General features: G+C 51.8%; 1 protein-coding gene across 1 annotated transcript in view; it reads left to right on the top strand.

The window, feature by feature from the left end:
- Window positions 1-5,810: 5,810 nt before the first annotated feature.
- CD9 (CD9 molecule) overlaps window positions 5,811-24,885 on the top strand; it is a 31,628-nt gene continuing 12,553 nt past the window's right edge. Inside the window, exon 1 of the mRNA XM_032874807.1 lies at window positions 5,811-6,020. Coding sequence (XP_032730698.1) covers window positions 5,955-6,020 — 66 coding nt within the window. The 5' untranslated portion in view covers window positions 5,811-5,954. The remainder of the gene's footprint in view (window positions 6,021-24,885) is intronic.

Here is a 24,885-nt window from a genome sequence, read left to right as displayed (position 1 = left end):
AGACTGATGTGACCAAGGGTACTGGGGCAGGGGGAGGCCCCAGTGGCCCCAAAGCCGGGTCAGCTGCATACAGGGCAAGAGAGGAGGAAGGGCCTGGGCCAGAAGCTGGGACTGGGGCTGAGGACAGAGGAAGTGGGAACTTAGGTCTAGATGTGGGAGTGCACACAGGCTCCAAGAACATGGACAGAATTGTAAATATCAATCCATTAAGACAAGAGGGCAAAGGGCTTTTGTGAGGAGTTTAGAATTGGAACATCAGCTTTTTGTACATTCAATAAATACAGATTTACTGAGCACCTACTGTGTGTCAGGTACTGTTCAAGGCACTGGGGACACATCTCCGAGCAGGACAGTTCAAACTGTCCACTCTAGTGGGGTTTAAATTCCAGCAGGAAGAGGCAGCCCATAAACAGGACCCATACCAAGAAAAGTCTCCACTCGGGCGCCTGGGCAGCTCAGTTGGTTAAGCGTCCGCCTTCGACTCAGATCATGATCCCAGGGTCTTGGGAACTGAGTCCCAAATCAGGGTCCCTGCTCAGCAGGGAATCTGTTTCTCCCTCTCTCTCTCCCTCTTCCCCTCCCCATTTCTGGCTCTCCCTCTCAAAAACATGAATGAGATCTTTAAAAAGAAAAAAAAGAGAGAGAGAAAAGAAGTCTCTAGTCTGTTGGAAGGTGAAAGTGCTCAGAAAAACAGTGTCAATGTAGGGGGAGTTAGGAGGTTTTCAAGCAGGAAAAATGAGTAGGAAAGAACAAAGCAAAGCTTCAGGAGTACTACAAAGTATATTAAATATTCATTACCTCCAACCTCTCCCGCCCCTCAGTCGCCTACAGAGGACAGATCCTGAGAAATACACTTGCTTTGCGGAGCTGGGGAAGTGGGGGTGGAGAATACAGACTGGAAATGCCCAGTGAGTACTCACCGCTGCTCATGGACAGAAGGTTGGCTGGTGGGGGCTGGGGGTGGGGCAAGGCAGGAGCGGCTGCCACGGAATGGGAGCTTGCAGAAAGAGACACCCAGAAAGGGTTTTTAGATCGGTGCTCTCTGGCCTTTGAGGGGTCCTCCCTCCTCCAGCTCTCCATGGCATCTTCAGGGACTGCGCACTAAACACAGGTGGTCCCACGTTGACTGGGTGCATGTTTAATGCAATGCAAAGGTGTGGCTGGGAGAAGAGGAGCCCAGAGCAGCCCAAGCCCAGCGATGGTGCAAGGCAATGGGTCGAGCGATGTGTTCAGACTGGACAAGTGAAGACAGGGGGTCAGGAAGAGGGTGGAACGGTTGTTTGGGTTGAGGAAAGAGCTTTGAGGGCCTGGCCTACAGGGGACAGGTGGAATGAAGGCTGAGAAATTCAGAGCTGGCAGCAGAAGGCCCAAGACCCAATCTTTGGCCATAAATTACCAACACCTCCTTCTTCGGCTTGCTTCCTTATCTCTAAATTGGGCAGCCTTGTGGCCACTGCCAGGAGCGGTGGGAGAGATTCCCAGAAGCAAGACCCACATTCGAGAGGCAGGTGTGGGACTGGAGGCAGAAGCAGTCACAGGTGCTGTGAATCTCCGTGCTGACGGATGAGACAGTGAGGAGAATGACCTCCGGAGCAGGGAGGCTCTCAAGGTCATGAACTCTGATCTGGATATTTGTTTTGAGATTCCTATTGCTTCTGTAACAAATTACCACCCATTGAGTGGCTTACCATAACACACATCATTTTATAGTCCTGAAGGCCTGGAGTCTAAAATGAGTTGTTCCTTCAGTCAGCCTTAGAGGAGAATCGGCTTCCTCGCTGCCGCCAGCTACTGGAAGCAGCTGCCTGCGTTCCTTGGCACGTGGCCCCACATCACTCAGCCTTCTGCTTCCGCCTTCAAATCTCCTTCTCTGGCTCTGACCTTCTGTCTATTCTCATAGGACTCCCACTGATCACACCTGGCCCACCAACATAAGCCAGGATAACCTCCCCATCTCAAGATCCTTAACTTAATTACCTGTGCAAAAAGCCCTCTGGCACGCAGGGTGACCTCCTCACAGATTTTGGGGGGTTCGGACGTGAGGGGCCATTAAAGTGGAAATGCCCAACAGGCCCTCTGTTACCATGATGAGTTTAGGGAGAGGTCAGCTCCAAAGAGAGAAAGTGAGAGGGGGCGAGTGCCAAGTGAGAGCTGAGAGGGGGGCAGAGACACAAAGCCCGAGGAAGGCTCACTCCTCTGCAGCTTCTCCACACATGTTTGCAGAGGGCCTGATGGGCCAGCAAGGGACTGGGTTCTACGGAAAACACAGAAATTAATCAGGTGAAGTTTACTTTAGAGGAGCTTACCACCAAACTGTGAAGCCACAAGAGAACAAGGCGAACGTCAATGAGTCAGCATGAGGGAGATTGAAACAAGGTAATCCATGGAGGAAAAGACTGGGGTGTTCTTCATGAAAGTGGTGGCATTTGACCTTAGTAAGAGGAGCAGGAAAGAAGTTTCTAGAAGTTAAGGGAGTGAACCAAGATGGTACATGTAGCACCAGGGACACCCAAGGGAGAAATGTCTAGAAAGAAGGTACGGTCAGCATGGTGAAATGCTGCTGCAGCAGCAGCAGCAGGAAGAAAACAAGTCCCCAAATGATCCCTGGTGGGGTGTCTAGGAGGGCAGAGAGCGCCCAGTGAGAGCGGGGGTCCTGCCTGTTGCACCCCTGGCTGGAGAGATGAGCAGTCCCGGGGAGATGGGTGTGGCAGGTCATTAGTTCGCCTGCCCCGGAGGTTTCAAACCTTACCACCAGGGGGCGCACAAAAGCCAAAGTGGGCCTTCAGCCCCAACCGGGGTTTTTCCAGAAACAGGATGCCCCGAGGGAAGGGAGGGAAAGTTTCCCACTCCCAGCACCACAAAGCCTGGAAGCCCTCTCTGCCTCCATGTGATCTCTGACTCAGGGGCTTACCCAAATTTTCCCCTTCCAACTGCAGCAAACCACATTTTTTTCCATCTCTCCCTTTCCTGGTTACCCATAGAACTGCCCATAATAAACACACTTTGGCCCAGAAGCTTTTTGCACCATGGATTGTCAGATGGAGGGCACCCCGCCATCTCCTAACCCAAAGTGCCCATTCTACAGGTGAACAGCCTGACACCCAGAGACAGCAAGTGACTTGTCCAAAATAAACCAAAGGGTCGGGTTAAGACTTCAGATGGCCACACTCACGTTATAAGGACCCCCTTGATTGTATGTAATTTGGAGCTGCACCATACCCCCGCCCCATTGCTTCTGTAACAGTAACGGTAACAACAGCTCCCATTTCTTGCTCACTTGTGTGCCAGGCACTGAACTAAGCCCTCCTACAGGACTACCTCATTCAATACGCACATTACCCTGAGAAGGGGTTTCTAGTATAAGCTTAATAGTTACTGAACTCTCCTGCCACCTGCACTGGTTAACAGGTGGGGGGAGCAGGGGAGGAGAGGAGAGAAGAATACCAAAAGATAAAATCCTCTTTCCCTCCGACCTGTTTCTCCCTAGGTAGGTGGCCTCTGCCTCAGAGCAGCACAATGGGACATTGTCTGATTTCCTACCACCCCCACATACTGCCCGGCCCCAACCATCCTCAGTGGACACTAGATTAGGGCGAGTGACGAAGGTGAAGCATTACCAAAATTCCTGCAGTCCCTCGCTCCTAGTATTGTGCAACACTGAGGGGAACCCGGCTCTGGCTCGAAGCTTCTCTTTCCTCATCACAGCAGGCTCCCAAGAAGCCTTAGAACACGTGAATGGAGTTCCCCATCATCTGGCTCCAGCTGTTCTGGCTGAGATCCAGCCCCCCCTCCCGCCTACACACACACACACACACACATACACACACACACACACACACACACACACACACAGAGTCCTCTCTTCTGGTTTTGCTGCACTCTCCAGCCTATACCCCATCTCCCCATCTTGTTCACTTCTCTCTGTCTCTCACCTGACCTCTCCTAGGGCCTCCTGACTGCTCTCCACATGTTCCCACCTCACCTTTTGTGTCCCATGCTCCCCTCACACTACCCAGTTGCAGGGCCCGGTTACAACACATCGCCTGTCACCTTCCTCATAATCCCCCAAAGCTCTGAGGTCGGGACAGACAAACACTAGTCCTTATCCCCAAGGGGCTTGCTGCCTGCACCTCCTGCCCTCCCCACCCAACGGCCTAAAATATAGGTAACCCTCAACCTAAATCACACAGCAAGGGGAGGCTCCCCCTCACCCCAGCCCCTGGGTCTCCACCTTGACCTTCCACATACCTCCCCCAGCTGTGAGCTCCACCCCAGACCCCAGAGAGCCCCAGGGACCCAGGCTTTGCCAGAAAATTCTCCTGTGAAACAACTTTCCCTTTGGTTCTGCAGCATCACTTCCCAGTCTGTGTCAGAGGCCCCTCCTCGGAGCTCCCTCAGCCTCCAAGCCTATCTCCAAGCCCCAAACAGTACTCTCCCCCACTGTCTGGCCACCTGAGTCCCTCCACTCCTGCCCTGGATACGCAGCTAAGGAGCCCCCTTAGGAGTAGAACATGAAAATGTTTTTGAACAAATCAATGAAACAACTGAGAGTGATAATAAAAAGCAAAATCAGAGCTACAAAGGGCGACACCCTCTGTTTCTAGTGGGTGAAATTTGAGTTAGGCTCCTTTTTTGCTTGTTGGTATTTTCTGATGTTTCTTGCTTTTGTAAGGGAAACTTCATTTGGGGAAAAAAAAATACAAAGGGGCTTCGGGACTTCAAAAGCAGAAGGAATCTCCTCATCCTTTGGTGAGAAACAGGAGAGGAGTTTCTCCAACTGAAGAGGTAGGGCCAGGCAGTCAGAAGGCCCACACCACATGCCACAGGCAGGGCAAGGCCACACAGAGGTGGGGAGCTGAGTAGGGCAGGGAGTGCCGGGAAGAGCAGCATTCAGCATAGACACAAGATGAGGAACAGAATGTCAGATGGGTAATTTCGACTCAGGTCACTGAATGTGGGGAGCTACAGAAAGTTGTGGAGCCCAGGAGAAATGGGATCAGAACTCAGCATGTAGAGGTCAAAGGGCAAGAGGAAAGGTGCTGGGGAGTAGAGGTGAGAACAGAAGCCTGGATAGGAACTCTCTCTTCTCTCAGGGCATCTGAACCCCAAGACCAGGAAGCACCGCAGGACCCCTCGACTTCCTCAGCCATATTACTGTTCAGGAACCATATTTGAAAATTACTCCCATAACCCTCCATCCTCTCTTGCCGCCTGGACTGCCAGTTGCTAATTCCTGTTCCACAGAGTGAGATGCCAAGTAAAGAGTGTACTCCGTGAACCAAAGTTTGCAAGTAGCCGCCTCAAGGAGAAATAAAGGCCGGCGGCTCCCCTTCAAATCGAGCACAGAGCAAGAAGAGCCTTCACTCGGAGGGCAGCCGCCTGGAGTAAGGGGACTGGATCCCAACCCCAACCCCCAACGACCCAAGAAAGGTCTCCGGTAGCAGAGGGCTCAGGCAGGGAGATAAGAATCAACAAAGCGGGAACTTCAGGGCAAGGCTTCCACAGAACTCTTAGGTAAAAGCGGAGAGGAGGAGGGGAGCGAGCAGTCTGGAATGATCCCGGGGCTGTTGAGAGGAAAGGGGGAGGTCGGCGGCGGGAAGGAGGGTCGGGCCAACGAAGGTGAGCGAGAGGGCTGTGCCGGGAGGAAAGAGAGGAAAGGGCAGTGCGGGCTCCAAGACCGCTGAGCCCCAGTACCGCCCGGAAGCCGGGCGGGAGCCGGCCTCTGGGCGTAGGCGGGGCAGGTGGGGCCAGGGGCCGAGTCGGCCGGGGGCGGGGTCCACGGCACATGCGCACCGCAGCCACTGGACTCAGTAAGGAGTGGCACTTTTAAAAGTGCAGCCCGGAGGCCAGCCCGCAGCCGCCGAAGCCCCGGTCCCAAGTCTGCAAACCCTCGTCCCGGCCGCGCGCGCCCCCAGTTCCACACCGGTCCGGCCCAGGCCAGTCTAGCCCGCACCATGCCGGTCAAAGGAGGCACCAAGTGCATCAAATACCTGCTCTTCGGATTTAACTTCATCTTCTGGGTGAGTGAGCGCCAACCGCCGCGCTCCTCTCCGGAGCCACCTGTTCATCCCGGGGACCCTGTCCGCGGTCGGGGCTGCCGGTAACTGGCACTCCCCGCGCCGGGTGGACTCCGGGCGGGAGGAGAAAGGGCACCGCGGCCGCCAGCTGGCTCCTCGACCGGGTCCGGAGACGAGCGGGGCGGGCACGATCGTAGGGGCTCCTCCGAACCCGAGCCGGGCAGCGGAGCGCGGGGGGCTCTAGGGAGCTGGGGCGGGGAGACCGGCCCTAGCCCTCTTTTTCGCCGAGGGTTTGGGGTGCGGTTGGCGTCTGCTCCCTCCCCTCCCCCAGCCCCTCCGAGTGCGGGAGGGGAAGGCGGCAAGGAGAAACGGAGCACCCTTCTTCTGGGAACTTCAGGCCCTGGCCAGGGACGACTGTGGCGGGCAGTACAGGTCGCGATCTGGGTGGGGTCTCACAAGTGGCCGGGGCCGCGAGGAGGGCATGGGGGGAGATGCGGGCGCTCTGAGGATTTCAGTGGGGCGAGGAGAGCTCAGCCCAGAGCTGTTGACACTTTTACACCGGAAAGGGAGAGGGAGGGAGGATTGGGAACGCGTCCCTGAGTGAGAGTGGGAGACCCCCTCCACCCTCCAGGAGGTGCCTGCAGGCTTGATTCTGAGCCCGCCGTGAGAAAGTCGGAACTCCCTCGAAACTACCTGAAAGACTAGCTTGTCTTGATTTTTTTTTTTTTTCCCCCAAAGGCGATAAGTATCTGAACTGGAGAGAACTCTGGGAGAGTTGGGAAGAGGTGGGGCAAATGCCTGTTGGCGCTTTTAGTCTTGTGTTTCCCCATTTCCGAGGGAAGATCAGGTGCCCTCCGCCTACTGCTAGCCCGGGTCCTCCAGCCTGGCCTACACCCCTGTGCCAGCCCACCCAGTGCCTGGGCGGGGCCACGGACTGTGGTTCACCTGGATAGGACACCGGGCTGGGGAGCTGCATGACACCCACTGCTGGCCGCACTCGGCCTTTCTGCAACTGGAAAGCCTGAGGCAGGCACCTTCTCTTGGGGGATTAAGGGACCACCCAGAGACAGAAAGAAGCAAGGAAAAGGGAACCTTTGTGTCCTGAGTCTGAGGCCCCCATGCCCTGCACACAAATGGATGGCATTTGCTCCTTTGCAGTTAAGGAAGGAGTTTGGAAAGGCATTCCTGTACCACTAGAGAGACGGCTGTAGAAACAGGCATGCCACCAGAGCCTTGTAGCAAAAAATATACTGTACCTGTTCCCCTGGAGCTGGTCACCGGGGTCCCCACGAACCTTGGGGCAAACCTCTTGAGATTTTAATCCTCTCTCCTGAGCCGATGCTAAGAGTCTGACCTGCCATACACAGCACATATTCTAGTGAGGATGCCACATAGATGTACCCCTGTCCAACACTTGGCCTGTTTTAGGAAGACCACCCCACACAGCAGTGGGCACTCTTCCTCCCTGTGTTCCCACCAGCCCCCAGCAGCCAGCCAGCTGGCTCCCAGGCTGGGCTTCCTCCTCTCACCAACCTCTGGCACCAGAAAAGAATGTGAGAAGGCTGGGTAGCCCCGCCCCACCCCACCCCTGTCCTTGGGGAGTCTTCCTCTCCCCTCCCCAGCACAATCTCCCCTGCCACCCTGTTACTTAGTCCTCAGTTATCTGCCTCGGTTGCATCAGGGGTTTGGGCCAGGGAGGAACCACAGACTGCCATGTGCCTTCATTAAACACACACACACACACACACACACACACACACACACACACCCTCTGCCATGTGGCTCCTGCAGGAGCCTGATGAGAGGCTCCAGTGCTCCTCGGTATCTGCTCAGTCTCATTGTCTCCAGCCTGTACCACCCCACCCATATTCAGAGCTGCCCCTACCTGGACCAGGCGCTGCTGGTCAGCCACGTCATCTGAAACAGATATGACTGAATCTGGAAGTGTTTGGGTCCACAATTAGGAATGACTTTGGTGATTATCCAGCCTAGCCCTGATATTCACAGTGAGAAATCAGAGAACCAGAGAGGGGTGGGGTGATTGGCCCAGGATCCCGGAGACCGAATCAATACCATAAGCCCTGGGTCCCTGACTTAAGTCCCATCCTCTTCTGTCTCCATCAGGAAACCAACAAGGGGACCTGGTAGTGGACTTGGGGGAGGGGGGACAGCACGGGTAAGCCACATTTTTCTGAATTAACGATTGTTCAGTAGGCCTGTATGTATTAAGGTCCCTGAAGAGATGCTAGAATAAAGGAGTATCAGGATCCACTGGGGCAGCGTTCTACAGTCTGCAAAGGCCTTTTCCAGGTCCCATGAGAAGCCGGAGCAGGAAGCATTATCCCCATGGTACCAGTGACCAGGAAACTAGTCTCCAGAAAGGTTAAGTGACTTATCCAGGGTCATGTGGCAGGATAGCATCAGGAGTAAGTTTAAAGCCACGTCTGGTTGGCTTAAAGTGCAGTCTGCTTTCCACCCCAACCCGCTGCTATGCCCAGCCAGGCAAAAACAAGCTCTCATAGATACCTTTAAAGGGAACGGCTCAGATTGTAATAATGGCACCGGTTACCTTTCTCTCTTGAGACCAGGAATTTTTAAACTTGGCATTTGGGATCTTATGCGGGCCTTGGAAAACAGGAGTGTGAGGCCAGGAGCCAGCAACACCTCATGAACAAAGGATGCTGGGAGGGGTGGCCTAGCAGCGACCTAGAGAGAGAAGCAGTGGGATGATCAAGGTGGGGAGATGGCACACGTCTGCGCCGGCCTCAGCCCCTGACAGCTGAGCCCACCCTCCCTGAGTAGGGCTTCTGATGCTCACAGCCAGACCAGCAACCAGTCTGTTCGTCTAACATCCCACAACCCTAACTTCTTGACTCTCAGTTGTTTCTATATTTTCCTCTGGGGCATCTTGCCTACCCATCTACCCCCCCCCAAAAAAAAAAAACAGTGGAAATCTGGACAGGGACCTGGGTATTAGTCTAGTTCTGTCCTCAGGTCACTTTGACATCCTGGGAAGTGGCTTTTGTGTTTCAGACCTCAGTTTGCTCATCTGTAAAACCAATGGGTTTTACAATTTTTTACAATTGGGTCTTTACCTCTGAGGCCTGATTCTTGGTCTCTTTTCTGTTGACCTCACATTTCCCTCTGTCGCCCTGGATAGGGTCCCTCTGTTTAGGGTTCTCTGTTTTCCTGGCTCTCAGCAATCCGTGGTAGTCCTGCCCACTGGTCGGTGCATGACACATTCAGCCCTCCCCTGCCACCAGCAGACGGAGCTGGTGTCTACGCCAAGGACTTGCCGTGGGTTAAATGAGAGAATGTATGGGCTGCCCTTGGCATAGCTTAGCGCCAGACCCAGTAAACTTCCAGCCAAAGCCGCTATTACTCCACAGTTGAGAAAGTAGATTGAGGCCATGGGGAGGGTAGGAGGCCTTCCCCAAGAAGTGTGGAAATTGAAACCAGGGATGTAGGCAGGCATCCACACTCCACACATCCCCCCGCCCCCTTCCGACTTCCTGCATCACGGCCAGCCTCGTGATCCCCCCCCCCCACCTCCATGATTCCTGCTCCAGGACACCCACTCCATCTCTTGTGCGGCTCCACGTTTGACTGTGGGGCGGCCCCAATTCTGAAAATAAACTACACGGCAGAGAAACCCTAAGACCTCAGACTTCTGGGCCTGGGCAGTGTACAGACCTAGCAGTGTAGACAGGGGCAGAAGCCCCTCCCACCCCACTTGCTGCTTCCCCCAGAAGGGGTTGGCCTTCTGCGTTGGGCTGAGCAAGCAGCTGGGACGCTTGCCTGAAATGGCTCCCCACCTTTGGCACACAGACAGCGGGAGCTCTGGTAAAGCTGGCGGTGTCTGTACTGAGGCTGGCAGGTTTGGGGAGAGGTGAGAGGAGGCCAGGTGTCTGCATCTGCTAAGAAAAAGAGGACCTCTCCCCTGCCGGGAATCTTGACGGCTTGCCCCTCACTTTTTCCTGCAGTGGTGGTCAACAGCAAAGCTCTGATTCCTGATTTTGGGGGGCAGGGGGATTCCTCTACACAAACACTACCCCTGTCCTTTCAGAGTGGCTCATGGCACCGTTCCAGACCTGACTCTTCTGTACTCAAAGGAAGAGGTTTGAGGACTTGGAACCACTTGAATAAGCAGCCCATGGAGGGCCGTCCTTGCCAGGACACCTAACCAACTCTGCTAAATGAGTCTTCTGTGGCTTCAAACGTCACAAGTCAGCGTTCTCACACCCTTTTGTATTAGATGTGGAATCTTCCTGTTAGACGCAGTGCTGGGTGTCCTGTGTTTGATTTGTGTGCTTGTTTTCCGGTTCAGTTCAATTTTATGAGGAGGTGTGGCTTTGGGTCACACAGTTCGCAACTTAATAATACCCCTCCAACTGGCAGAAGCCCCTTTTCTTCTGAAGAACCTAAATCTTTGCTGGGTGTGCCTGGCTGTAGGTGAGGGTTACGGATCTGAGGTCCTGGGTCATCATGGCTTCTGTGGCCTGTTGTCTCCTTGGTAGACAAGTATTCTTGACGGACCTGTGTCCAGCTGGGAAGAAGAGAGTGAAGTTTGAGGGGTGCGAGTTTCTATTCTGCGTTCCCCTCTCCCCGGTGCAGGGGAGGGGCGTGGGGGGTCAGTGGGATTGCCTCTGGGCCTGCCACAGGTCTTTTCAGCCAGAGCCCTGCAGAAACCTTCTTTCCATCTCTTCCAAAGGATTGAGTCCTATACCTGGCTTCCAAAAAGCGGTGACTTACTTATTCTGGGGTTTTGAAACTCTGGGCAAGAGCCCGATGTTCTCAACTACTCGGAAATGTCCTCTGCAACTGAGGAGACCAGAAGGGCTAATCTTAACAATACGCTTTTTTTTACATTTATGTTTTGAAGTCTGACTGCAGATCACTTGCCTGTTTCATTCTGTGGAAAAAGTAATGCTGGTCCAGGGACATTTTCATTTTCCATCAAGTGATGGCATGCAGCTGAGGAAAGCAGCATCCTGTCTCCAGATGAGATAATTTTATAATAATGACATCCATCCTGTAATTCCAACTCCTGTCCGCCCCCCCATCCCCAACCACCACCGCCACCCCCAAAAAGTCCTTCATTCTGAATCCTTTTTAAGTACTGCGTGCCATTGTCCTAGGCTCATGGACCTTAACCTTTTTAGGGAATTCCACAAAATCAGAGACCCACCTCCAGAAAAATGCTTTTGCCTCCTTTTTTTTTGCTTTTTTTTTTTTTCTGGAGGCCAATGAATGCCTCATACTGGTTTTTCTTCTCTCTTGGTTTCCAAGCAACCTCTTCTCTGTTCTGAATCCCATGCTTCAGCCATGAGCCGGGGGTGGCCTCACCACCACCACCCAGGGACTGTGTGGGGGAATCCGGGGTGACTTGAGAAAGCGTGAGTTCCCCAAAGGTCAAGAGCAGCCTGGACTGGAGAGCCAGCTTCCCCACCCATACTTGCTCTGACTCTCAGCTTAATCATTGCCCAAGGAGTGGCTTTGACTCTCGATTAATTTAATGAGTGTACTGTATTTCTGATCCACATGAAGAATCCAACTTTATGAGCTTCTCGCCAAGTTTTGCTTCTTGGGTTAGTTTTTCCCATAGTTCAGGTGATTTGTATTTGTTTAGGAAGAACCAAGTTCTCTGTTTCCCTCCACCTCCTTCCCATCAAATGGAGAGTGATACAGCCAACCTTCCAGGGCCTTGCCCTTAAAGGCTTTGGAAGGGGCTGTGGGGGGGGTGTTTGGAGATTTGGACTCCTGGGAGATGATATTCAATTTGGTTGAATATCAGAGGAGGGTGAACCCCTCTGACTGAGAGGGGCCTGGATTCATTTGATTCTGGCAAAGATCCCTGGGTAGAGAGATGTGGGGACTATGGACTTGGAGAAAAAAAATCAGAAATCTGGATTTTAAAGGTCCTTCTTGTTCAGTCCTCTTGCCAGCCACTGTATAGGGATGATGAAACAGTGACTCTTGCTGGCTCTTGCTGAAGGAAAGTCACTCTTCAAAGCTTAATCCTGTTACTGTTGTGTTCAGTGTACATTCCGGGTTCCAGTGAACACCTCTCAGGCCGGGCAGGCCAATGGCCCGTGACTTCTACTAAACCCTCGCCTCCAAATTGCTCAGGACTCAGCCCCTTGCTTCTGTTCCCAGTATAAGCTGCTTTTCAGTTTCCAAGTATAAAAACACCACAACACATGGATCATAGCAGAAGACCCTTGCGTGGGACTTAAAAATATGATAAAGTAAATCAGACAGTTTTACTGAATTCAAAACAGGTTTCTATAGCGTTCTAGTTTTATCTTTAAGCCTACATTGATTGAGGCAGTAGCATGATAAATGAAAACCTGATGTATTAAAATTTTATACAGAAAGATCAGCAAAGGGACGGACGCTTAGGTGGCTCAGTCGGGAGCCTTCAGCTCCCAGGGTCATGGGATAGAGTCCCATACCTGGCTCCTTGCTCACTGGGAGCCTGCTTCTCCCTCTGCCTGCTGATCCCTCTGATTGTACTCCCTACCCCCCTCCCCCATGACAAATAAATAAATATAATCTTAAAAAAAAAAAAAGATCAGCAAAATCATATTTATGAACTCTTGCTTTTCAAGTCAGTAGAATTTTGGTGTTTTTAAAAGATAGTTTGCTATAGACTAGAATGTTTGTGTTCCCCCAAAATTCATATGTTAAATCCTAAAACCCAGTGTAATGGTATTTGGAGGTGGGCTTTTAGGGGTGATGAGGTCATGTGGTTGGAGCTCTCATGAATGGGATTAGTGCCCTTATAAAAGAAGAGGCCCCAGAGTGTGCCCCCCTCCCTTCCACCATCTGAGATTATAGCGAGAAGACAGCCCTCTGTGGACCAGGAAACAATTCCCCACCAGACACCAAGTCTTTGGTGTCTTGATCTCGGACTTCCCAGCCTCCAGGACAGTAAGAAACAATTTTTGTTGTTAAGCTGCTTGACCGATGGTCATTGGTTATAGCCACCCAAACGGGCTAAGACATAATTATTCACAGGTTCAAATCAACATCCCTTCTTCCCGTCTAGGTGAGCAGTTGCGGTGTGCCATTTTTCATGCCCAGCTCACATCAGTGCCCCCCTCTAGTGGGCAGCCCCCCTCACCCCCACAGCAGCCCCCCTGCTCCAGTCCGTAGAGACAAGAAACTTGTTTCTTGTCCCTTCCCACTAAGACTCTCTCCTGCTCTCCCCGATGCGGTGTGAAGTCTTCCCATTGCTTCCCGTGATACAGGGCTGTGGATTTAAATACGTACTGTTACGCTTAGGCTTTCTAAAGTTTTCTTTCTGCCAGCCTGAGAACCTCTTCTCATGCTCTACTTTCTCCCATTCCCACCATATTCTAGTAGCTCCGACTCCCTAAGACAGATAACCCTTAAGAGACCCAGAAAGCTTATTTCAAGTAGAAATTAGCTTCTCTCCCCGTGCTGGGGAGAGCCTGTTAGGGTGAGAAACTGGCATTATCCTCCTCCTTGGCAGGTGCCTCACAGGACCCCATAGCCAGGGCCGTAACACAGGCCCGTGGTCATTCCCACTCATGCCCTTTGGTGGCAGGATGGTGCTGTGGGGGAAGGGCAGAGGTTCTGGGCTTCCCCTTGGGGCCATTCCTGTACAGGATGCAAGGACCGTGGCCAGTGGGCAGCTGTAACCGTGTCTGCACTGCAAGGCTTGCCATAGTAGCAAAGCTGGGATGAGAAAAGGACACGCCAAGTGACTCTGGGGAATCTGTTTCCCAGAGCAGTGCTGTGTCCACACCAACTTTCTGGCCAGTACAGCAAGGGCATAGATGAAGTTCTCGGGCCACAGACCAGCAAGAAGAAGTGCATTCTCTCTCTCTCTCTCTCTCTCTCTCATTCTGTCTCTCTCAACTCTGTTCGTTGGGCAGCTGGCCTCAGAGAAAGGCCAGGGTCAGTGATGCCTCCAGGCCAGGTGGCCGAGGCAGGTGCCTTCCTGTCCTGAGAAGGTAGGGCCTTCTGCTAGTTCAAGTAGGCTTCCGAGACCTTTTAAGGATATAAGGTGCACTTTTGAAATGCAATCAGCTATGGCTGGGAGGGAGACAGGACAAAAGTGAAAAATTCTGGCTCTGAAATTAATGACACTGATCAAGGAGACAGTTCTGCTTAACAATTGAGAATCTGGGCTTTGCAGTCAGACTCTCTGGGGTTCAAGTTCTCGCTCAGCTGCTTATTTGCTATGGGATCTCTGACGAGCTGCTTCTGTGTCCAGGTTTTCTCAGCTAAAAAATGAAAGTAAATGTTACCTACTTGGTGGGTCTGTTGTGAAAATTAAAGAGTACAGGCAAAGAGCTGCAGGCAGGGTATGGGGAGAGCAAGAGTTACAGGCTAGCTGGCCAGGAGCATACTGTTAACCCTTGAACATTACAGGGTTTAGGGACACCAACCCTGTGCAGTCAAAAATCTCTTTTGAACATTTGCCTTCCTGAAACTCTACTACTAATAGCCTACTGTTGACCGGAAGCCTTACGGATAACGGTAAGATACTGTTAGCACATACTCTGTGTATGTATTATATGCTGCATTCTTAAAATAATCGAGAAATGAAAATAGTATTAAGAAAATCATAAGGAGGGGCTCCTGGGTTGCTCAATGGGTTAAAGCCTCTGCCTTCAGCTCAGGTCATGATCTCAGGGTCCTGGGATCGAGCCCCACATCGGGCTCCCTGCTTGGCGGGAAGCCTGCTTCTCCCTCTACCACTCCCTCTGCTTGTGCTTCCGCTCTCTCTCTCTCTGTCAAATAAACAAGTAAAATCTTTAAAAATAAATAAATAAAAATAAAATCATAAAAAAATAAAAAAAATCATAATAAAATCATAAGGAAGAGAAGACACATTTACAGAACTGTAGTGTATTTATCTGCAAAATTTGCATATAAACTGAAATCCATGTGTGAAATGGCAACTATAATTAAGAGACCCAAAATGAAGGCAGAGATCATGGCAAAGGGATGGGATGGATGATAGGTTGGACACAGCAGTTGGAGACCTTTGGCCCCGCTCCTCCCCTGGCTTTGGGCTCAGAATGCCCCATGATGAGGAAGGAGGGCCATTTCACTGAGCAGAGCTGGGTGTGCCTGTTGCCAGCACTGCCAGTCCACACACCACATGCATGGCTTCAAAGGTCTAAACAAAGCGGCATCTCCCACCACTCAGGGCCATGCAGGCAAGTGGTAACCGGTCCCACAGATGGAATGAGAGCTAGCTGGTCCACATGGCTAAAGTGTATAAACAAGAGTGAGTGAGTGAGTGTGTGTGTGTGTGTGTGTGTGTGTGTGTGTGGTCACCAGGCATCTTAGGCATACACAATGGAAAACAAATGTGTGGTATTCTGGAATTTAAAGCAAAACATCCCCAAAACAATCCCCCACATCAGATGATTTTGGTTAAGATCAGAATGCCTGCTTTCAGCAGGAACCAGATTTATGGGCTGGCTGATGGGTGTTCCATGTCTGGCAAGCAGGCAGTGGAAATTTGCAGTGAGGTTTCTTGTTTAGAAAGAGGTTATCTTGGGCAGAGGCCCTCCCTCTTCATCCTCCTTCATCCCCCCCAAACTGCTTAATATTAATATACCATATTAGCTAAAACTTTCTCTTTTGGGCGGAATAGAGCTCTGGTTTTTAAATGATGCTGACTTTGTCTTTGGAAGGGAGGATTTCTCAGCTCATGAACTTGTTCAGACCAGGTTGCTGCCTAATTACCATCAAGGTGTGCTTAAAAAAAAAAAAAAAAAAAGCTTACAAGGCCCTTCATCTCCTGCCACACCCTGAAGAGGGGACCTTGCTAACTCCCTTCCACCAGGGCTGCTTCAGGCAGTCAAGTAACTGACCTCTTCATGGCCCTTAGCCATCAGCTCTCTCCCTCTGTCATATGCAGAGCAGGATGACAGAGGGAGAGAGCTGATGGCTAAGTTGTCCCATACCTGCTCTGTGACCTTGGGCAAGTTACTTTACCTCTCTGAGCCCATTTCCTCATCTCCAACTAGGATGATCCTAACTATTTCAAAGGGTATAAGGCAGTCCTACCAGCCCTCTTAGATTCAGAAGGGGTAAAAATCTAGCTCCCTCATATTCCTCTTCTCCCTGGGAAATCCCACTGTTCCTACAGGGCGTGTTCCCCTCTTAGTGCCACGGCCACTCAGAACGTTCCAGAGATTGAAGTTGTCCGAAACACACTCCTCTGTGTCTTGCTTTGGTTCTGTAAAGCCACCTCACACAGGATTGTTCCAGGCTGAAACTTTACCACAAGGCTCCATCCTTTTCAGAAGGTGAATTCAAGAACCCCGCCTTCCACCTGTCCACAAAATGCCCATTTCAGAGATATCCCCAGCGTGGGAAAGGTGAGTGAGGCGAGGGCCCAGTTTTGACCTTAACTGGCCATGGCCCCAGCATCAGGACCGTTTGGCCCACCCCCCCTCCCCCTTGTGGGGTCTGAGAGTTTAACAACAGCCATAGGAAGAAGAAATGTGCTCTGCCTCCAGACCAGGAAGGGTGGCCTCAGCACCTCAGCACCAAAAGGATGTCAGTTCCTCTTATCTAGAACTTTCTTTATACCTTGAAGCCAGGTGTCAGAGCAGGGCAGGACCAAAGTGACCACAGCTTCTATGTGGACACCACAGGGAGGAGAGGGAAGGTGGAGCTGGCCCCAGAGGGTGCCTTTTCTTCAGCCGGTGATGGTGGGCTTGCCACCACCACCTCTCCCAGCCTCAACAGAGGGGGAGGGGAAGGAGAGCGAGAACAAACCCCAAGAAGTTAGCAGTCAGGGCTCCGTCCCTCTTGGCCTTCCCTCAGGTGGGGCCTGGTGCCCTGAATCTAAATGACCTCGCCGCAGCAGGTGAGGTAAGGTTCAGTCAAGGCAGAGCATTTAGCCAAATTCAGCATGTCCAGAGGACCTTCTTGTCCCCCAAGAAAAGTCCGTAGGGGTCCCCAGTCTTCCCATTCCCGACTGGGCAGGGAGGGAGCACAGTTGAGGAGGACGGGAGCTTTGAGTCATCTGCCTGGTTCAGGTTCAGTGTGAACGCAGCCTCTGGCTGGCTGTGTCTCTTGGAGCGAGTTGTTACTTAACCTCTTGGAACCTGTTTCACCTCTAAAGTAAAGGTGACGAGGATTAAATGAGATGGTGTACGTCCGTCACTGCCTGTAATGTGGGACACGCATGGGTACTCAGAATAACTAATTGCTCCACTTACTATGTTATTTTCCTTTGTTTAGCCTCTGAAGGAGTTGCTCATGACAGAAAAGGCTGCCAGAAGTCAACTCAACACTAACCTACGACATCATTACCCATCAGCCCCTGCTTTAAAAAAAAAATTTCTTCCCCCACCCCTAGAATTTAGGGTTGGCTGAGGAAAAGAATCCACTCAGCCGTAATGGCAGCCCTGCCTGGGGAGAACGCTGGTTGCAGAAATCAGGAGGAAGTTTTCTTACCAGGAGTGCCCTGCTACAGAGGCTGTGGGAAGCATTTTGGCTTCTTGGGGAAGAGAGTTCACAGGGCTGAGGCTATGGGATGAATACCGCATTTGGAAGCCAAATGCAGGTTCTAACTTGATCTGTTTACTAGGACTGCTCAGGCTCAGTGGGTTCAAGATGGAGTTGTCCAGCCATTATCTGTTTCATACCTCTCGCTTCATTCCTGCTTACCTGTCCTGTATCCTCCCTGTTCGCTGTCACCGTGCAGCAGTTCAGGGTGGCCCTGAGGCCCTGTCCCTTGGTGGGACAGCTGAGCCCACACTCTGGATTGCAGTGTAAACGGGAATGCCGAAATTCTGCCCCATGTTGGGTGGAGCCCAGTGAGAGCTCATTCCCCCCAACCCCCACCCCCTCCATGGCTTCCTGCCCTTCAGCACTGGCGTCTAGGAAGCTAGTCTCTGGGCTCAGAACACCCAGAGAAAGCTTCTCCATGTGGTCCCGATTGTTTGGTCTTTACATAAAGGCCTAGAGCATTGGTTCTCAGATGTGAGGGCACATCAGAATCATCTGGGGCGATTGCTGGGCTCCACCCCACCTGCCTCTAATTCAATAAGTAGGATGGGGACAGTGAATTTTCATTTCTAGCACATTCCCCAGGTGATGCTGCTGCTGCTGGTCTGGGGTCCACACATTTCTCGGTGGCCCATCTTCTGCCCTCAGGGTCTTGGTAAAAGCCCCAGGGCAGAAGTGATCCAGAGGGCCAAGATGACCCCAGGGATGACCAGATTCACAGAGAGACTTACTCTCCAGGACCGTCACCTCCGGCGTTTTTTCAGCTCCTCTCAAACAAAACTAAAGTTAATAGCAAGCCCTTGTTGATACCTTCAAATTCTGCTCGGAAGTAACTAACACATGTAAGTTACTTGTGATCCTTAGCGAGGCAGGTCATGGCAGTTTTTTCCTGCTCAATAGAGCGGAATTGGGCTTTTGGTGGTGTTTCCCTATGCCGTGGGACCGGTTCTGGGAGCACTCCAGCCTCCGCTCCTGCCGGGTGCCTGTGCCCTTCCAAAGGCGACAGCCTCAGCCTTCATCTGGAGGTGGCAGAGGAGGGTTCCAGTGAGGATCTGAAGAGGTGGTAGGGCCTGGGCTCCTGTTTGTGCTTGTTGCCAGTGCCCGGCCCGGCCTCCTGACGGGTGAATCAGCCCATCCGAAGCTTGGCAGTCAGCGGTGAGCCAGGGTTGCCATGGAGATGGGTGAGGCCCGAGCCCACAGGTCTGGGTGGCCTGACTTGTTTGTAAACGTTGAAGCCTGTGCGAACATAGAGGCTCTTATCTCCACTTCTGAAGCCTTCTTAAAGTGTGACTGGTATTTTGGGGCCCAGAAAAGGCCGATAGGGGAAACTCACACCCTTGGTATTCAGTCTGTTACTGATTTCCTGGGTGCCATGGGCAACTATGCCTACAGGTCTCCCAGGCTTGGTACCTTTTAAAAAAATAGTAATAGTAATAACCACAGTTGCTACATATCTTTCTGAAGAAGGGAAGTAAGGAGGTAAAATCCCTTCCCTCTCTGCGCCATGAATACCTCCTTCCCACGGAGGTCATTAGGATTACCATTCCTGTCTCATCCTCGCAGAGCTCCTGGGAGGCATGTATGGCTGTGAGGAAGGTAAATTTATCCAGCATCCTTCCACCACAGGGCGCTCGCGCAGACCCACAGAATCCAGAACCTGGGTGACTTAAATTGCCCAAGCTCCCTCCTGCCCGGCCGCCTCCTAAGACCATAGGGACACAACCAACAGCCACCGGGTGCCGTGAATCGCCTCCCTATTGTCTTGTGTCTTTCTTGAGGTTTATTATTCTTAGTACTGGCATTATTTTCCCTACAGAATCCAGCTGGCTGTGCCACATTGTGGCTTCCAGACTCTTGTCTGTGCCTCACCTCTCTGAATCCCCCACTTCAAGCTAGGTTAAAGCCAAGACAGGGATCTTGCCATCTTTTTTCACTAATGAGAACTCTGAGGTATGGAGAAGTCAAGGAAAATGCTAGTGTCAGACAGCACCTTGCGGGGAGAGGAGCCTGAGACCCAGAGTTCACGGCTTGCCACGAGTCCACGGCCAGCCACGGACCCACGGCTTCTCAGCAGAGGTGTGCCAGAGACTCCCCTGGCGGGTGTGGGACTCCACAGGCACATACAGAATTCCCACAGGGGACTCTGATGCCCAGCGCATGTAGATCAGGCCCTGGGTGGCCCTGACGGCGGAGCGGGGGCCTCCTACTCCTTGTTTTGTCATTCTTTCTGGGAAGCCACCTGCCCCTCACCAAACAGTGTTACAGCATCTCCTTGACCACAGGTTCACCAAGGGAACAAAATGGCCATAGCTTTTCCAGAAGGACGGTAGGAAGCAGGATAGTAAGCACCCCTCTTTCCCCTATCCCAGCCCCTCCCTGCAGCCTGCCTCCAACCCCACCAGAGTGCTGACGTGACTACCTAAAGTCTGAGGCCAGCCTCAGAGAAACCACATGTGGAGAATGAGCCACTCTCTCCCTCTGGGCTTTCTAAGGCAGCTGGATAGAGATAGCATAATGAATATTTTGTACTATTAAAAAAAAAAAAAAGGTATGACCCTCAGGTCGCATTGCAGGAGAAAAGAGGGGACCTGGAGGAGAGTGGGGCCTAGCCAAGACCACCCAGTTTGTTTGCCATGAGAAGATTTTTCTTGGGACTGGGATTTGTCCAAGGCAGATAGGGCTCTTTCTACCTGAGGGGGTGGGCTGCGGTGCCACACGTGTGTAAACACACACACACACACACACACACACACACTGCTCTTTTCCTTCTTGTCACATCCTTCTGCAGGCTTTCTTCAAGCGTTTCCACCCGGGGGGCTATCTTTAAATACCTCCTCAGGTTGAAACTAGAACGAGTTTTACAAACTTGGCATGGGGTCCAGAGCAACCAGGTGCCCCTAAGTGGCATCACACTTTGATTTGTTTTCAATCCGCCTTCAGAATTAGAGACATTTCCTCTAACTCCAGGTGTGTTTTAGCATAAGATTTCTGGGCCTGGCCCTCCCACCAGGTTTGTGGGGTGACTCCCTGAAGTACTCCTCTTCACGTGGGTGCCTTGAGCAAGGTGTGTGTTCAGCGTTGGCAGAGGGGATGACCAGGAAACTCCACTGTGGGCCCGAGCTGGTGCAATTCTGGGTTCTCAGGTCCCCTGGAACCGGCATGAGCCCCAGGTGACCGGGTTACCTGTGCACTCTTCAAAGATCCGAGTGTCAAAATGGACTTCCTGGTGGGGTGAGGACAGTGACTCAGGGGCTCTGCATGAAATCTCATTTTCAAAAGACTCCATCCGGGTTTGTCCCTAAATTTCACTGTGATGTTCGTCACATGCCCTTATGGGTCTTTCTCAGTATTTTCTTTGGACAAGTTACTGTTCTTGGCAATTTTTGACTTTGGTAGTGAGATAGCAGAAGTTAGATCTGGATGAAAAGCCAGATGGGAAAGGAGGCTTGTTGAAGGGAAGAGAGAGAGAGAAGATTTGGGTGGGAGTTTCAGAGATTCTGTCCCTTTGAAGTAATCGTCTCATGTATGGGATAATTATTTGTTGATTGATAATTTATTCGCTGTTGTGTGCGAGGTGTGGCTGGGCCAAGGGACTAGAAGGCCTGAGAAACAGCTGCCCCGAAGGAGCTTGTGCTCCAGTGAGACCCAAGCCCAGCACACCTGCGAGAGGAAGGGTGTGTGTGTGTGTGTGTGTGTGTGTGTGTGTGTATAGTGTAAGGGCACTGGAGAGAATACACGTGAAGCTCGTGGGCTTGCATTTCCTTGGAAGGAGGCTGAGGACATCTTTGGTGGGGAAGCAGCAGGCCACTGTGGCCAGGACGGTCTTCCAGGAGGAAGGGCTGGCATGAGCAGAGGAGAGAAGGCAGGAGACTTACTTGGGAACCTGAGTGATTCCATCTAAGGGGTGGCTGGGGAGAAGGTGGGCTCAGGGCTCAATGGTGTCATGCTGCTGAGAGATCAGAAAAGGTGAACCACAGCTAATGCCTTAAAACTTAAAACTGAGGGATGCCTGGGTGGCTCAGTTGGTTAAGCGTCTGCCTTTGGCTCAGGTCATGGTCCTGGGATGAAGCCCCACATCAGGCTCCTTGCTCAGTGGGGAGCCTGCCTTTCCCTCTGCCTGCCACTCCCCCTCCTCATGCTCTGTTTCTCTCTCTCTGACAAATAAATACAATCTTTAAAAAAAAAAAAAAGAAAGAAAGAAAGAAAGAAAGAAAGAAAAAAAAAACTTAAAACTGAGCAATTGACCTCAGCCACGTGAGCTTTTCAGGAAAATGGCTGCTGCCCCACATGGAGGGCGGGAGGCAGGCTGAGTGTGTTCTAAAGTGACTACTTTGTGGGGACCTGGAGGTGAATAAGCCACCAGTTTCGGTGTCAGAGCACCAAGCAACCAGAAGGGAGCAGTGAACTTGGAGGCAGAGAGGGTTTGTTTCTCTTTGGAATTTTAGGATAGAGAGACGGAAGCTTGGAAAGCAGAAACCCAGCTCGGTTTTAGATCTATGGATCTTAGTTTAGATCTACAGTTTCAGATCTGTAGAAAGGTTGCAGAGAGAGTATAGCGAGCCCCCCATCCCCATCAGTTTCCCCTGTGATTAACACCTCTGGGACCACATTGCATGTGTCACAACTAAGAAGAAAACTAACGTGGTACATTACTGTTGCCTAAACCTAAACCAGGCTCCATCAGACCCGACTTGTTTCACCGGTTAAGACCCTCTTTCTGTTCCAGGATCCCAGCCATGATACCACGTGACAGTTACCATGTCTTCTTCATCTCTGATCTGTGACACGTCCGGTCTTCCCTGGTTTCTCAGAGATGACCTTACACCTTGGAGAAGCGTGGGCCAACTATTTTGTAGAATGTCCTCAACGTGGGTTTTTCTCTTGGCTATCATCTAAGAAAAAACAAACATGCATGAAGAACTCAAGCATTTCTAACATGACAGTGGGGGAAAGCTCTCTTTTTTCTCTCTGCACTGTCAGATAGATGGGCCCATTTGAGGGCATAAAGGCAAAGAAGCTTTTCTTGGCAAAACCAAAATGTTTCCCCTTGGCTTCCTTTGGGAACAAGGTAACCAGGTAGACTCGGCTGTGCCTCAGGCTGGGAGTCGAGGCTTGGAATTCTCCACTTCCATCCCCACACACAGTTGGTGATCTTGGACAGTTTTCTGTCGTTTTCGGGAGGGGCCCTGTGAGAGGAACTGGTTCACTGAGCGTCTCCATCAGACCTGCTCGGATCCTGCATTGTTGCAAAAGCAAGATGGCAGCCGTGGCAACGGTGTGGCCAGCGTTCCTGTCATAAGTCAGCTTGTTCACCTGGGAGGAAACTGGCAACTTTTTGGCCTCCCAGACCCCTGTTTTCTTAGTTTATGGAGTCCCTTCATAATCGACTCTGTGCCTTTTTTTCAAAGTGAAAGCTCTCTCTGGTTCTTGCTGTTTGTTTTTCCCTAGTGTTCTAAGTAGCTAGGTGTGAGAGCCAGGTCGGGGGGCTGAGGCGCCCCCCAGCACCACGCCAAAAACTGAATTCTTCTAGAAAGTACTCCAGAGCCCCTTAGATAGTGCCACATGCACAACCGGGAGCCATTATTAGGTGGTGACCAGTATATGTGGCCCTGTGACCCCAAGCCATCCATCCTGACCTGGCAGACTAAAGCAATTTCTCCCAATAGTGTTCCAGAAAATAGGGCAGCTAATGGCTTACATATCTTTCCCTCAGGCCAATTAACTCAGTAATCCAATCCAAAAAGGCCTTAAGACTCACGCCTCTGATTTCTGTGAACCACATGCTCCCAGTCCTGCCTCTGACCCTCCCTTCCACCTGGGTATCTTGAAGCCTCCTCCTCTTTCTCTCTTTCCGTGAGTTTATAGGCCTAAGAAACTGAGATCAATTACTGCTTTTTCCATTTCTCCAGAGCCAGCTGCTTTTTCTTCCTCATTTTAGTGAAACGCTGTGGCTTTGACAACCAAGGGCACATGTGTGGGATCCCCAACTCTCTCTGGCCCTGTCCTTGGCCAGGGTGAGACCTGAAGTCTTTCTTCTCCTGCTTCCAGTTCTCCAGCCTGGTGTCCTTCTTGCCACTGGTGTGTGTAAACCAGAGAAATGATCGGACTTAACACAGATTTGGCTCAGGGTCCTTGAAATGATACAATGGAAGAGGCCTAACCATTGCAGGTGTGTTTTGGGTACCCCTGCTGTTATCCATAGAATCATTCCCGAAGAGAAATAATTGCACATAATTGAGAAAGCATAGAGCAGAAAAGACGGGCCTCTCCTCAGTCCCAGGTGTTCTCAGCAATAGCACTAGCAAGATGAGGGCAAGAGGGAGGACTGAGGACAAGGTTTGTGGCCAAGCGCAGACTGAAATTGAGACCTCCCTCTGGTGCTTGGGAAGCCCCTGCCTATAGTGCTCTCAGGTTAACACGATCTTGTCCACAGGGAGCCCCGCGGCCTCAGTCTCCCATAGTCCAGGGCTCTCATTGGGCCTCCATATGTTGTGGGGAGATGAGAAAGTATTGCCCTTTTTCCTTTAACTCTTCCAGGACCCCAGGGGAGCTAGGCCAGGACCTGACCACCACAGTCAGGACCCCACTTAGTGTGTGCTTGTCCTGGACTCAGTGCACGGGGATGGGGATGTCGGAGCTGGCCCCACTGTGTCCCTGCCCCAATGGTGGCACTCCTGAGTCAGGAGAACCCAGTCTGAACGAGGGTACCCAGGCTAGAAATGGGGGAGAGATGCCTACTTCTATACCACCCTCATCCCCCACTGCTAGAGCTGTGTCTCCTGCCTTTGGATTAGGCCAGGAGGCCCTCACTCACCTGCAGGTCTTTTGTGAATAAGAAGGAAAGCTTGGCACCATGAGTTTTTCTTCTCTGCACTGTGTAGCTATGGGTCACCTGGTGTCCTTACTTCTTACTGATGTTTAGTGTTGCCTTCCATCAGATGAGAGCTAAGAGGAGATGCTGAATGACTGTCCTCCACAAGGAGGGGTACAACCCTGGGGACCTGAGTGCTGACCGAGTTACTCTCACGAGGCCCACTTGGTGGTACCTCCCTCGGAAGGAGTTCTAATGTCATCTCCTTTATTTCTACCCATACTTAAATGGTAAGGAGGGGCCACATGTCACCGTTCCTGTTCTACAAATGGGAAAACTGAGGCAGTAGAACCCTGAGCCAGGAATTCCAGAGCTGTGGACACACAGTGCTGGAGGTGTGGGCAAGGGTTTGACTCCACTGCAGGCCAAAGCCCTGGGTCATCACATCCGCTGTTGCCACCTCCACCCCGCACATCTGCACCCACTGCCAGTTCCCTGGGAAAGGGAGAGGAGCAAACAGTTACAGAGAGAGAGGCCTGGCCGCAC

The sequence above is a fragment of the Lontra canadensis genome, unplaced genomic scaffold (genome assembly GCF_010015895.1).
Source record: "Lontra canadensis isolate GAN:19392208 unplaced genomic scaffold, GSC_riverotter_1.0 scaffold53, whole genome shotgun sequence".
In the NCBI taxonomy this organism is placed as follows: domain Eukaryota; kingdom Metazoa; phylum Chordata; class Mammalia; order Carnivora; family Mustelidae; genus Lontra; species Lontra canadensis.
This window is presented reverse-complemented; position numbering and strand designations above follow the sequence as displayed.